At 46.8% G+C, this 13,461-nt stretch overlaps 1 protein-coding gene across 8 annotated transcripts in view; it reads right to left on the minus strand.

Annotated features, from left to right (window-relative positions):
- Nucleotides 1-13,461, minus strand: part of PPFIBP1 (PPFIA binding protein 1) — a 126,278-nt gene that overhangs the window by 43,023 nt on the left and 69,794 nt on the right. For all 8 annotated transcript variants that reach the window (XM_080913693.1, XM_080913697.1, XM_080913694.1 and 5 more), the window contains exons 3-4: nucleotides 8,656-8,754; nucleotides 5,166-5,371 (exon numbers count right to left, since the gene is read on the minus strand). In XM_080913693.1, the coding sequence (XP_080769819.1) occupies nucleotides 5,166-5,371; nucleotides 8,656-8,719 (270 nt within the window). In that variant the 5' untranslated portion in view covers nucleotides 8,720-8,754. The remainder of the gene's footprint in view (nucleotides 1-5,165; nucleotides 5,372-8,655; nucleotides 8,755-13,461) is intronic.

The following is a 13,461-nucleotide window of genomic DNA, read 5'->3' on the forward strand; positions in this document are numbered from 1 at the left end:
TCAGCCAGCACCCACATAAAAGCCGGCCAGGCGCAGCCACCTGTCTGTACTTCCAGGCTTGTGAAGATAGACCTGACACAGAGGATGCCCAGAGCACGCAGGCTAGTAAGACTGGCTGAACTGGTGAGCACTGGGTTCAAGCGTGAGACCCTGACTCAGTGTCAGACAGAAAGTGATCAAGGTAGACACAGACTATCGAACTCAGGCCTCCATTCAGAGACACATGCAACCATGTGCACTCCCATACTCAGGTTCCCACACATGCGTGAACATGCATGTATGCACACACAGAACACTTTCAGCATGATGATAAATGTGATGTGATAATGCAGGTACTTGAGTTTAGGTGACAAGTTAGAGTGTGACTCAGAAACTGCTAGGTTCCTGGTGGAGTCACTGGCCAGCAAGCCTGCTGGTTGTGCATGTGCTGGCTGCTCACAGCATCCGGAAAACTCTCTCAGGCGATGGTCTATCTCAGTTCCTTCACACTTTGGTGCTTACCCATGAGTTAGGCTCTAAGACATACTTCCGCGTCCGAGGTCACATGGACTTGCTCTTCCTCTGGCTGGGGGGCTGGGGTTTTCTCAGTACTCACCACTTTCTATTTACCGTACATTCGTCATGTGTGTGTCATCCATTCCCAGTGTTCCCAACAGGATTCAGCATCTTGAATCCTGTTGTCAAACAGCACAGCTGCTCTATCTCCTACGCCTACCGCAATGCCTCGCATGCAGCACACACTTCCCTAACTTTGTGTTGAGCATCAGAGTGCCGTGCGTATTTACAAGGCAGGAAGCTGCGCGGAGCGTACTGCTGGCTTTCAGGTTGAGGGATCCATGAAATGACAAATACTTTTCAGAGTCAACAAAGATCCCACTGCAACAATAACATTCCAACAGTAACAACGTGCAGTACCCACGGAGCCAGAGAGCTTAGGGTTTTGATTGTTCAGCTCAGGCCTAACTCACTCTGTCTGTTCCTTCTTCCAACAGAGGCAGGAGCATGAAGGAGCCAGACCCGACCTGCTGACAGTGCACTTCCCTTCAGAAAAGGAGCGCCTGGGCCACCGTTGAGAACCCAGCAGGAAGAGGGTCTGATACGTACCCTCTCATGGCTTCTCTGTGTAGAACTCCAGACGTCAGGGTATGTATCAAAAGGGGATATGCAAACATACATATCCATTTATGTATGTTAATTTAGCTGGGACTCATTCTTTCCTTTTCGCCCTTTGTTAGCAGGTTATCTAGAACTGTTGAATTCACAGACACAGAACTACAGAGGTCCAAAAGCTACGTAAAGGGGGAGGGGGCAGGGATGTTACATAACAGCCCAGACTCAGGATGGTGACGTCCGCACCAGTGTGAGTGTGCTTAGCACTACTGCGCTCTACACTTCAAGACAGTTAAAGTGGCAGACTCTATAAGACAGGACAAACTGCCACCATGGATCTGAAGGAGCAGAACACCTGTGTCACTTTAAAGTGTCCCTTCTCCATGGCTCCCAGCGGATGGTGCTGTCACAGAGGCTGTGGAAGTTTTGAGGCATGGAAACTCACTGGAAGAAGGGGGAGGCTGGAGGAGGGCCTTAAGTCTCAACAGCCCAGCCCTACTTCCTGTCCTCTCTCCTCTCCTAACTGAGGACACATTGTGACCGGCCACCTCACGCTCCCATGGCCATGTGTTTCCCACCATGAGGGATGGTGCCTTCTTAAATCCTGAGCCAAAACCCTTCCGTCTATTGTCGGGTGTCTCCTGACAGCAAGAAAAGTAACGGAGACACACGGAGCCCTAGCAAATTCCCCCAACTGCAAGTGGAGTGAAGGTCCCAGTATCAAGTGAAGGAGGTCGGTAACTGCGGGTGGGGGCGGGGGGGCTGTGAATGCAAAGATGGGGTGATAGCTAGTGCAGCAGTAGAGCAGCAGGCCCGGGTTCGAATGTCTCCTCAGCTCTGAGTCTCTACTTCCTCCTCAGTAAAGGATGGATGCTGACACGCGCTGGGCACTGAGCCTGGCGGGCAACAGCACATCCTACAGATCAAGGATCTAACAGGACGCCTTTCCACGGGGAGCCATCATAGCATTTCTCCTGAGGACAGCTGCCTCGGAGAGGAGAGGCAAAGATGCTCCTGAGATACTTTATAATCGCTTGTTAATGATTCCAATTAAGCAATTAAAGTCAGCAGAGGTCAGCCCGAGAGTCTGTGTCCTTTAAGAGATGCTAATTAGTGCGGCGGGCATTCCTATTGCTAATTATCGTTCTTGCCAGGTCTAAGAGCATCCCTGGCTCCCCAAAGGATGCAGGTTACTTCTTTACTAATTGCAGCAGGTCCTTCATTATTTCACGGAACTGGCAGCTGGACAGCTGCTGGCAATGCCAGTTCTCAGGAGGTGGAATAAGAACCTGAGGTCTGCCTAGAGTACCAGAGAGGCCAGGTCACAAAAACCAAACAAAGGTAGCTGGAGGAAAAAGGATAGCGTATCCCAGTGAAGAAACACGCAGGAATCTGTCTTAACGGTATTTCTATAACTGTATGCTTCTAAAAAACGAAGACAATCATAATTCAGCGGGTAGCTTCCTGTGACTGGGGAAAATCTACTCAGTATGAATCCTGCGCAGCTACTGAGGCAGAAGAAAATTTCACTGTAATGTTGAAAAGGTACAGTGTGTTACACAGATGTCACTAATGGAGGACTGACTGTGTGTCTGTCAAGCCACAGACTTAAGCTGGAAAATAAAAGAATATGTCTGAGCTAAATGCATAGCTTCTGTTTATGTCTAATGTCTTAGGGTTTCCATTGTGTGAACAGACACCATGACATTTAATCGGGGCTGACTTACAGGTTCAGAGGTTCAGTCCATTACCACCATGGCAGGAAGCATGGCAGTGTGCAGGCAGGCATGGTGCAAGAGGAACTGAGAGTTCCACATTAGCCAAAGGAAAGTCAGAAGACTGGCTCCCATGCTGGGAGGAGTCTAGAAGCCCATCCCCACAGTGACACCCTTCCTCCAACAAGGCCACGGCTCCTGGTAGTGCCACTCCCTGGGCCAAGCATATTCAAACCACCACATATAACATGCCCTGGAATAGTGTCACAGTGCTTTCTCTAATCCAAGAACCTGAGGACGGGGCGTCAGTCAGGACTCATCTCATCTCACAATCGGTAGAGGTCACAAAAGTGCCATCTTCAATGAAAAGAGTGGTGCTAAGTTCAATGTCTGCACACCAAGGATTCTGACCTGTGAGGTGGAACATGGAAAGGAGGCACTGGTAGCCAGCCTCTGACCTGCTCAAAAGTCATCACTGCTCACATCTCAAAAACGGAAACATTCCAATCCCAAACGCACACATTTTTAAAGTGTGAAAACACAAGAGTGCATACTTTAGATGTGGGATGTGCTGTCTCCGGGCCCCTGGCTGGTCTCAGAATCAGACTTGCAGCTGCTCAGCCTGAGTGTATCCCCCAGCCTCCTGCAGTGATCTCCCCAAGGCCCCTCTTTTCATGTGGGCCTTAGGAATGTTTCCTCAGGCTTTGGCAAACAAGGTCCATTTTCAGCCAGTGTCCTGTAAGTGATCTTAGTCACCTGTGTGAGGTAGCAGCACACTAAGACATCCCAGCAAACATTAAAGCAAGTATCCTGGGGCTTCTGGGAAATTTTCAGGAGCACTGTCCACAATCATTTTTCCAAGTCAGCAGAGTTCTCAAGTGGGAACACCATCGCCATGAGAGGGCACCTTCCCTGCCCTCAGCAAGTGGTGTTTGAGACTGAGTTCAGGCCTCAACAACACAACTGCAGACTCCCCTCTCCCCCTCAGTCCCCAGAGACAAAGGCACAAGTCAATTATCTACAGGTCCTCTTGAGCCAAGTAATAAATTCCTTTCTCACTGTGTGCTGAGTGTCAGAGTAAAGACACAGGAAGTAGGAATAAACTGAGGAATGTGCCAGGGTACAGAGAATTTCACAGCACCAAACGACTCCCAAAGAAACTAGCAAACCTGGACTCCTAAATCCCTGGAGGCCCCTCCCAGGGCAAGTGTCTCATGAGCAGGCATCATCTGTTTCTAAAAGAGAAACATCTCTAACTCTTCTAACCCTCTGAAGCTAGCTGCACCGCCACTAAAAGATGGCTGACTGGTTTTAAGTGGATGGAATTTGTGCATCACCCCAGGAAAATATGCTTTGGCAATAGGGTGTGTGTCCAAGCCCTTGGAGCAGGCAGGCAGCCATCATTCCTCCAGTTTGGCAAACAGACCTTAATCTTTCACTAGTTTTTATGTAAACACAACCAAGTCATAAGCAAGCACACACACCTTAATTGTTACGTCATTACATCACCCTCCTCATCCTCCCATCTGCTTTTGGGATGTTCAAGACTCTGTGTTCAATACGTACCAGATGTGATATTTACAGTGTCTCAGGAAACTGTAAGAGCTCAGTCATGTATAACGACATGACTGACACACACCACTAGATGACACTTCTTCTCAACCACAGCTACAGACTGCTGCTGTCCGAGGCATCCACCCACTGTACTTCCTGTTTAGAATATCTATTGAGTCCTTCCTAGGTGGCCCCACCCCACTGTACCGTTGTGGACAAGGCTCTTTTCCTCACAGGAGCAGACCAGGTCATCTAAACAACCTAGAATCCAGTCTATTTTCAGAGGTAGAATTGTACAACTTGTTGGCATAAATACAATACAGTATCTTTTCAAAGCTATAGGAGAGATGGGGAAGTTAGGGGTCACACTGTCTGTCCTTTCAGAGAGCATGGTTCAATTCTCGGCACCCACATAGTGGCTCAAAATTGTCTGTTGTCAGACAGACAGACAGACAGACAGACAGACACACACACACAGACACACACACACACACACACACACACACACACACAACCTGACACCTTCTTCTGGCCTTATAGGCACTTCATATGCTTGATACACAGACATAGACACAGACAAAATATCCAACCATATAAAATAAAATAAAGAAACATTCTGAGTTTTCTTACAGCTGAGAGAAACCAGGGTTTTATGTTCTGCCTAGTAAGTTTTTTCTCTTCTGCTGATCTGCTAGTCTATGCTCTCAGTTTATAAGAGAAGGACATGAGGGGACACAGCACAGAGAACATGCAGGGACAGACAGACAAGGACATACGGAAACCTACCATTTGGTTTTGAAGCCACTCAATCAGCAGTTCTGCTGTTGAGTCTGGGATCTGGCATCTCAATCCTTCCTTCTCATCTGTCTCCATCATCTCCAGCAATCCACGCAGGTCTTCCACAAGGTGCAGAGCTCGCAAGCTTCCCATAAATGGGGATGTGGGAGATTGACAATCAAAAATCCCATTGGAATACTCCAAGGCTTTAGAACCTGGAGTCAGAGAGCAATAGGACTTATTTTAGGTAAAATACCACACCTGAAAAAGATAAATCAGTCTAGCCACCAGCAATAATCAAAGAGCTGGGGAAAGACAGACAAAATAATGTAATAATGATGTAGATCTTCCTAAATCTTACATTGTTGGGGAAAATGTCACTGACAGTACACATGAATGGTTTGGTGGCTAACGAAAAGGCCAGCTGTGGGGGACAGATGGAAAAGGAGCATGGTAGGCTTGACCATGACCACACAGGTGGGACAGCTGGCTCAGGTGGAGCAGTGCCTCCCCAAACTCAGGAAATTTTAGAGAGCGTGAAGTCTCTGAACTCCCTGAAAATGAATTATGTACTTAGGAGGTATTGTGTGAGCTGCATGTGTGCATACATGTGTGCCTATGTGCAACTACATGTATGTAATTTTATGTGACTATGTGTATGTGAGCATTTGTATGTGAGTGTAATGCAAATGTATGTATATGAACATATGTGTATAAGCATTTCCTCTGCTACCTTGTTTATAGCCTTAGCACTAAATTTCTGGTTCACATTAGTTCTAAACTTGGTGATCTAAGCAGGAAGTGGTGGTGCACACTTTTACTACCAATACTTGGGAGGCAGAGGCAGACAGAGCTCTGTGATTTCAAAGCCAGCCTGGTCTGCATAACAAGCTCCAAGTGAACCAGACTACACAGTAAGACTGTTTCAGAAAAGTGGTGTGGTAGTCTGTAGTCCTGGCACTTAAGAGGCAGAGACAAGATTCCTGGGACAAGCCAAAGCTGGTGAGTTCTGGGTTCAGCACGAGCCATTACTTCAAAGAATAAGGTGTCAAGGAAGACACTCCACATGTCTTTGAAGACACTTTGATACATGCTAACAAGCAAATCACAACACACACACACACACACACACACACACACACACACACACACACACTCCAGAGGGCTACAGTGTCCTGTTTTAGCACTTATAAGCATTAAGATCATATGGTATTATCCCATTATAACCTTCTAGTCTAGTATATCCCGTTATAGAACAGAGTGAGCAGAGATAAAAGACAACAATCACCCAACAAACAAAACCCTGAGAGACAGTCGTTTCTCCTCCTGCTCTCTCCAGTTCAGTTTAAGAATCAGCACTGCTAAATGGAACAAGCCCAGGTCCTACCTACCCACAAAACATCTGATTTAATTTGGCATGGATCCCGGGCAGTCTTTATTTTTCTTTTTTTGTTATTTTCTACAAAAGTTTTATCAACATTTGTTTATGTCCATGTGTATGCTCAAACATGCATTTTCTATGTGAGTTTATATGCATCACATGCATATAGGTGCCTGTGGAGACAAGAGGAGGACATCCGGTTCCCTTAAAACTGGAATTATAGGCATCTGTAAGCTGACAGATGTGGATGCTGGGAGGGTAACCCAGATCCTGTTCAAAGGCAGTGAGTGCTCTTTACCACTGAGCCGTCTCTTCAGGTCTTAATTATTTCACATTTTTAATTAGTCAGTTGTTATACTTGTGTGTTTTCTCATGCCTATGCACACATGTCACTGAGGGCATTCATGTGTCACGTTGCAGGTGTGGAGGCCAGAGAACAAACTAGAGTCAGTTCTCTCCTCCCACCAGGTAGGTCCCAGGTATTGAACTCATGTCATCAGGCTTGGTGGTAAGAACCTGTACCTCCTGAGCCATCGTGGCCTTTTTCCTTGGTGACAAAGTCCTATGGGGATTTACAAACAAGCATGCTGGGGCAGCAGATTGGGCTATAGACAAAGTGTACAGCCTTCAGATGCTAGTATCGCTCCTCCGGTTGCTCTGAGTATGAGGCTGGTGCCTGGGAAGAGCCTGGGACTGGGCCTAGTTATGCTTCCTGAACTCATGACAGAATCAACCCCACCTCTTCTGTACGCACAGTCGTTTGAAAGCACATATCATCCCAAGAACCAGACTCTACTGTTCCAGACTAACGTTAACTGTTCATCATCAGACACCCTCTCGTTGCTGCCACTGGCTGCAGTGCACACGATCTACTCTGCACACACAGCACTGGGACATGCAGTGCAGAGGGCTGCCTCCACATCAGCTGCTCTGTTGGTGGGAAGTCAGGGCCACGGCTCTGCTTCCACCACGAAGAGCTACTGAAGATCCCAGGCGAGGGGACATGAGCACGAGACTGTTAGGAGAGGAGATTCTGGGGTCCAGACGGGGAGGAATGCTGCATCTCAGCAACGTGGGAGGAAGCATCACTGGGTCAAAGCAACACTGGAGACAAGTCAGGAAGGTTTCCAGGCAAGATGAACAACAACTGACAACCGCTAAGCCTGGAGGAAGGAGGGAGCCTGGCGGACTAACTCACTGAACAGGGAACAGGAAGGCTCCCGGCGACTTCCTCGGGTTATGAGAGCGATGGAAGAAGAAATAAACTCAGATAAAGGAGAGACAATGTGCTTGACTGCTGTGAAGTGTCCCTTAGCTCAGTGCCACAGGGATGTGCCTACTGGGCACTTCACAGGACAGATTTGATTAGCAGAAGTAGAGACCTGAGGCTTAGTGAGGAACCAAGAAACCAGTGGCCGGAATGCTGACTTCTAAGGAACAGGTCATTCACAGAAACAGGCTGTGTGGAGCGCAGGCTGTGTGTGTAGAGCGCAGGCTGTGTGTGTGGAACGCAGGCTGTGTGTGTGGAGTTCAGGCTGTGTGTGTGGAGTTCAGGCTGTGTGTGTGGAGTTCAGGCTGTGTGTGTGGAGCGCAGGCTGTGTGTGTGGAGTTCAGGCTGTGTGTGTGGAGCGCAGGCTGTGTGTGTGGAGTTCAGGCTGTGTGTGTGGAGTTCAGGCTGTGTGTGTGGAGTTCAGGCTGTGTGTGTGAAATGCAGGCTGTGTGTGTGGAGCGCAGGCTGTGTGTGTGGAGTTCAGGCTGTGTGTGTGGAGCGCAGGCTGTGTGTGTGGAGTTCAGGCTGTGTGTGTGGAGCGCAGGCTGTGTGTGTGGAGCGCAGGCTGTGTGTGTGGAGCACAGGCTGTGTGTGTGGAGCACAGGCTGTGTGTGTGGAGCACAGGCTGTGTGTGTGGAGTTCAGGCTGTGTGTGTGGAGCGCAGGCTGTGTGTGTGGAGCGCAGGCTGTGTGTGTGGAGCGCAGGCTGTGTGTGTGGAGCACAGGCTGTGTGTGTGGAGTTCAGGCTGTGTGTGTGGAGCGCAGGCTGTGTGTGTGGAGCGCAGGCTGTGTGTGTGGAGCGCAGGCTGTGTGTGTGGAGCGCAGGCTGTGTGTGTGGAGCGCAGGTACCTGCTATGATCCCGTCCATCTGCTCCAGCGCCGCAGCCAGCATGTCACTAGCGTCGCTCATCATCTTCCTGCTCCCAAAGGGCAAACTCCAGCTTCAACCTAGGGAAGGACAGAGGACCGTGGTGTTACCACTGTGTGCTTTAAGTGGGCTTGTTAATTCTACTCCACATTAAAACTCCACTTGGAAGTCAGACAATGTCAGAAGCATCATGGACCTGAATTAACTGGATCACTTAATCACTACTGCAGGTAACAGGGCTTCAGCCCGAGTCTCTTAACAGTTAATGAGGTTTAATTGGGAGGCACTCAAAGTTGTTCAAGGTCCAGGAGAGGTGGGGGGAGGGAGGTAAAGTTTGGCCACAAAGTGTTTGCCTGGTGCACAAGGCTTTGGGCTCAGTCCCCCAAACTACAAAACATTAAGTCTGGTAGGATGGTGACCACATTGCTCTTCAGAGCTCTCTGCAAAGTGTACATGGTTACTACAGAAGCCTGCTGAGGGTCAGGAGGGTGCAGACAGACTGAAGGACACAGGGGTGTTACAGAAGCCTGCTGAGGGTCAGGGGGGTGCAGACAGACTGAAGGACACAGGGGTGTTACAGAAGCCTGCTGAGGGTCAGGGGGGTGCAGACAGACTGGAGGACAAAGGGGTGTTACAGAAGCCTCCTGAGGGTCAGGAGGGTGCAGACAGACTGGAGGACACAGGGGTGTTACAGAAGCCTGCTGAGGGTCAGGGGGGTGCAGACAGACTGAAGGACAGGGTGTTACAGAAGCCTGCTGAGGGTCAGGGGGTGCAGACAGACTGGAGGACACAGGGGTGTTACAGAAGCCTGCTGAGGGTCAGGAGGGTGCAGACAGACTGAAGGACACAGGGGTGTTACAGAAGCCTGCTGAGGGTCAGGAGGGTGCAGACAGACTGGAGGACACATGGTTACTACAGGAGCCATCTAGAAAAGGCTATGGCAAGCAAGTGAGTTCCTTGGAGATGGCCACCATTTTGCATGGCTGTGACAGGTGCACTCTGGAGAGGCATGGCCCCTGAGACTTCTTCCCAGGATTACTTCTCACTGCTGCTAAACCTTTCCAGTCACTACTACACAGCCTAGTGATTCCTGGACACCAGACTACTCATATTAGATTGGATAAATTTCCTGCAGATCAACATAAAGACGAGTTTTCATGAATTAATTATTATAGATGAATGATTTAGATGAAGTATTGATTTTATAGAATTTCTGACTTGATTAAAATAATTTTAAAAAGTTTAAGAAGATGGTTTTAATTGTTTTGCCAGAAAAATGTAATAAAGTTAGAATCAAGAATAGAATGTGCCCCTCCTCATAGAACAAGTAATGGCTGAACAATAAGGAATATGACAAACTTTCATAAATTACACAGAGAAGACAAATAGGCTTGGGACAGATTTGTGATGAAGGAAAAACATTCATTCTAGGTCAGGTCCAAGGATGAGGCCACAGGTGTGCACTGTGATAAAGCAAGTCCGTGTGAAACTGTTGCTTTGAACTTATAATGAGCTTATCGAATGAGACATGCTTTGAACTTAACATCAACATGCTTCTGTGACTCCCCTATTGTGTAACATTTTATCTGTGAAGTAATTTTATAAAGAACATTTGTCTAAGAAGGTATAAAAGAGGCTGAGAGAAGGAGTTAAAGTGTGGCTGTTGCATCTCTGCTCAATCCAACAAATGTATGTATGTAGATATATACTTTTGTAGGTGTGTATGTATCTTTTTCTCTATCCTTTCTTTTTTCTCTGGCTCATGAAGAGTTAACAAGCTCAAAACTCCAACCCTCCTGCCTGGCAGGGAGGGGCCCTTGAAAAAGAAATTACACTTTTTTTCTTTCTTCTTAATCCCCTGCTGCTATCAGGAGAGTCAAATTACCAGAAGCCAGCAGCTTTGGGGCACAGAATTACAAAAGTTAAAGACACTCCATTGCTATCCCTGCCTTCCTTGGTGTACTTATGGATAAGCACCCCAACCCCAGAAAAATAATAAGAAAACACGCCTGCACATAATCTGTAGAAATGTGTCTTCTCTTAACACTTCTGGTCTGCAGTTAGTTGATTATAACTGTAATACACACACACACACACACACACACACACATACATCCCAGTAGGTACAATGTACTGAGTGGCTGTAGGGGCCCCCAGTTGTGTCTACAAAGCATCCACACACCTTGGATTTTTTTTTTTTTTTGTTTCACAGTGCCAGGGCTCAAACCCAGGGCTGTGTGTGCCAGGCAAGAACTCTATGACTGAGCTACAGTCCCAGCCCATTAGTCATAATTTTAACCATGACAGCCACACAAAAGTAAGTTAGTCTCTCCATTTTGTGAATGAAGATAGTGTTTGATATTTTCATGGAGAACAAAACAAAACAGAAAAGCAAACACAGCAGTTTTTAAACACGGGTCTGTATGTGATATTTCCGTTTCTCTGGCCTGGTTCAATGGGAAGCTTGCTCTGAAGAGGCATCAGCTATGGTCTTTCTGAGTCAGGGTCTCACTGTGTAGCCCTGCCTGACCTGGAACTTGCTGTGCAGACCAGGCTGGCCTCTAACTCACAGGGATCCCTACCCCTGTCTCTTAAGTGCTGGGATTAAAAGTGTGCATGTGGTTCCCCTGGCCAAAAGAAGAAGCGAAACTGCACTTCCCATAGCAATGCTCAACAGAATATCGACGCGTGTGGTTTTTCAAATACTGAATGCATTTTCGGTGCCAGCACCCACACGGGTTTTCCCAGCAGGCCTAGAGAAGGCTGGTGTTACAGGACAGATACTACAGTGTGGTAAACATCTGGGAAGGAAGGGGCATGCTGCTCAAGAGAAACCTTGGCCCTCTTTCCAAGCAGCCGGACCTCATGCAGCACTCTAATACATTTATAGATCTATCAGCTTCAGGGGTCAGGCCTCTACCACCCACTTTCTCTAATAAGATGCTATACAATTTTGAAATATTATTTTATTTTATTTTCTTATTAACTTACAATAAGAACATGTTATTTATTTGATAGGCAAAACACTTCAAAATTCTAACATACTATATTCTGATTTATAAATTTATTTATGAAATCTCCAAGTTTTTACTCACTTCAGAAGGTACTTCACTGTTGTTTTATACGAAAATAATACAGCACAAAAATACTCAAGTACATACGTACAGTCAGGTAGAAACCAAGGCAATAACAAGCTAGGTTATGAACATGGAATTTCAAGAATTTACTCATATAGCCAAGTATAGTGGAACACGCCTTTAGTACCAGCACTCCAGAAGCAGAGACAGCAACCTCAGAGTGAGTTCCAGGACAGCCAGGGCTACACAGAGAAACCCTGTCTACAAAAGCAAAAGCAAACAAACATTCCCGACTCATTAAGCCAATCCTTTCTTCCAATGCAATAAAGTGTGACAGCATTAAGTATCTGTCCAGGTTTCTGTGTGTCTCCTCTCAGTCTCTATCACGCGGTACCTCCACATAACCTAAGTGATGGCTGTGTCTATAACATGGTCAGGAAGGTGGAGACTGAGTCGGGGACATCAACAAGGTAAAGGAGCAGAATTTGGAGGAGTTTGCCAAGTAAGTAGCTGGAGATATAATGGTGACAGATTCAAAGCCAAAGACGTCTGAAGTGGTTACACACAGGTGTCTAGAGCTCACAGGATCCTTTCAAAGCATAAAATCCTACAACCCGGTGAAAAAGCAGAAGGGATGAACACACGAACAGACACTTGAATCTGTCTTTTTTTTTTTTTAAATCAACAGAACTATTTAGGAGTTTAATGTCATTAAAGATCAAGAAATTTAAAATAGTGTGATGTTAGTTTAGACCCAGGTAATTACCAACTAGATGTTTTGAGACTGCTAATCACTGTGAAGGTTGTGAACGCACAGACCCCCTTGAATCGTGGTGCTGGGACGGCACACGGGGTTCACCACATCGAGAAACACGTTGGCGCTGTCACTTTAAATGGCCACATTCGTTTTCAACACAGTGGTATTTCCTTCAAAACATGTAACCAAGAACAATGCACCCATGTTCACGAGAGACAAAACTGTGAAAACAACCCAGTCTTCCTCAGCCAGAGGCAGGTAAACGCACACATGTGCACAGGGTGGGGTGATGGTTGGTTGTGAACAGTTTAACAGCTGTGTAGTCTGTACAGAAGACAATGAACAAGAGAGCTCCACAAAACTTCTGCAAAGTATTTTCCAAGTTTAAGCCAATTAGGCAGATTTACTTGAATGGGTGTATGTGTTAACTAATATGTATACTATAAATCTATATCATATACATAATAAATACAAAATCAATTTAACTCTGCAGAAGGAAGAAAAGGAGGGCGACAGTTACTGAGAAGTTCTCAAGTTAAAAAGGTATTAAGTATTAAAATGATTATTTATTACTAAAGTAACAACTGGGAATTCCAGTTCTAGTGACTGGCAGGGTGAGTACATTGAGAAATATTAGGTGCCGAATGAAATATAAAAACAGCTTTGAAGAAAGTGAGGAGAGACTAAAAGCAGGAGGGGCTAGAGGTGATTCAGCCCTGGAGGAGAAGGCTGGGCACACCCACAGGTAAGATTCCTAAGCTCCCCTGTGGGTGTGCCCAGCCCTACTCTACCCACCACCCCAAAAGCACACAGGCAGATAGGAATACAGAGGGACTCAAGCTGATCCTCCTGACTTGGCCTCCTGAGTAGCAGTGAGGACAGATGAAAGGCTGCTGGTAGACTTTACAGGTAAGAGTTAGTTTGCCCAGACGTCATATCCAGTAGAGATGGTT

This window comes from Micromys minutus (assembly GCF_963924665.1).
Source record: "Micromys minutus genome assembly, chromosome: 3".
In the NCBI taxonomy this organism is placed as follows: Eukaryota; Metazoa; Chordata; class Mammalia; order Rodentia; family Muridae; genus Micromys; species Micromys minutus.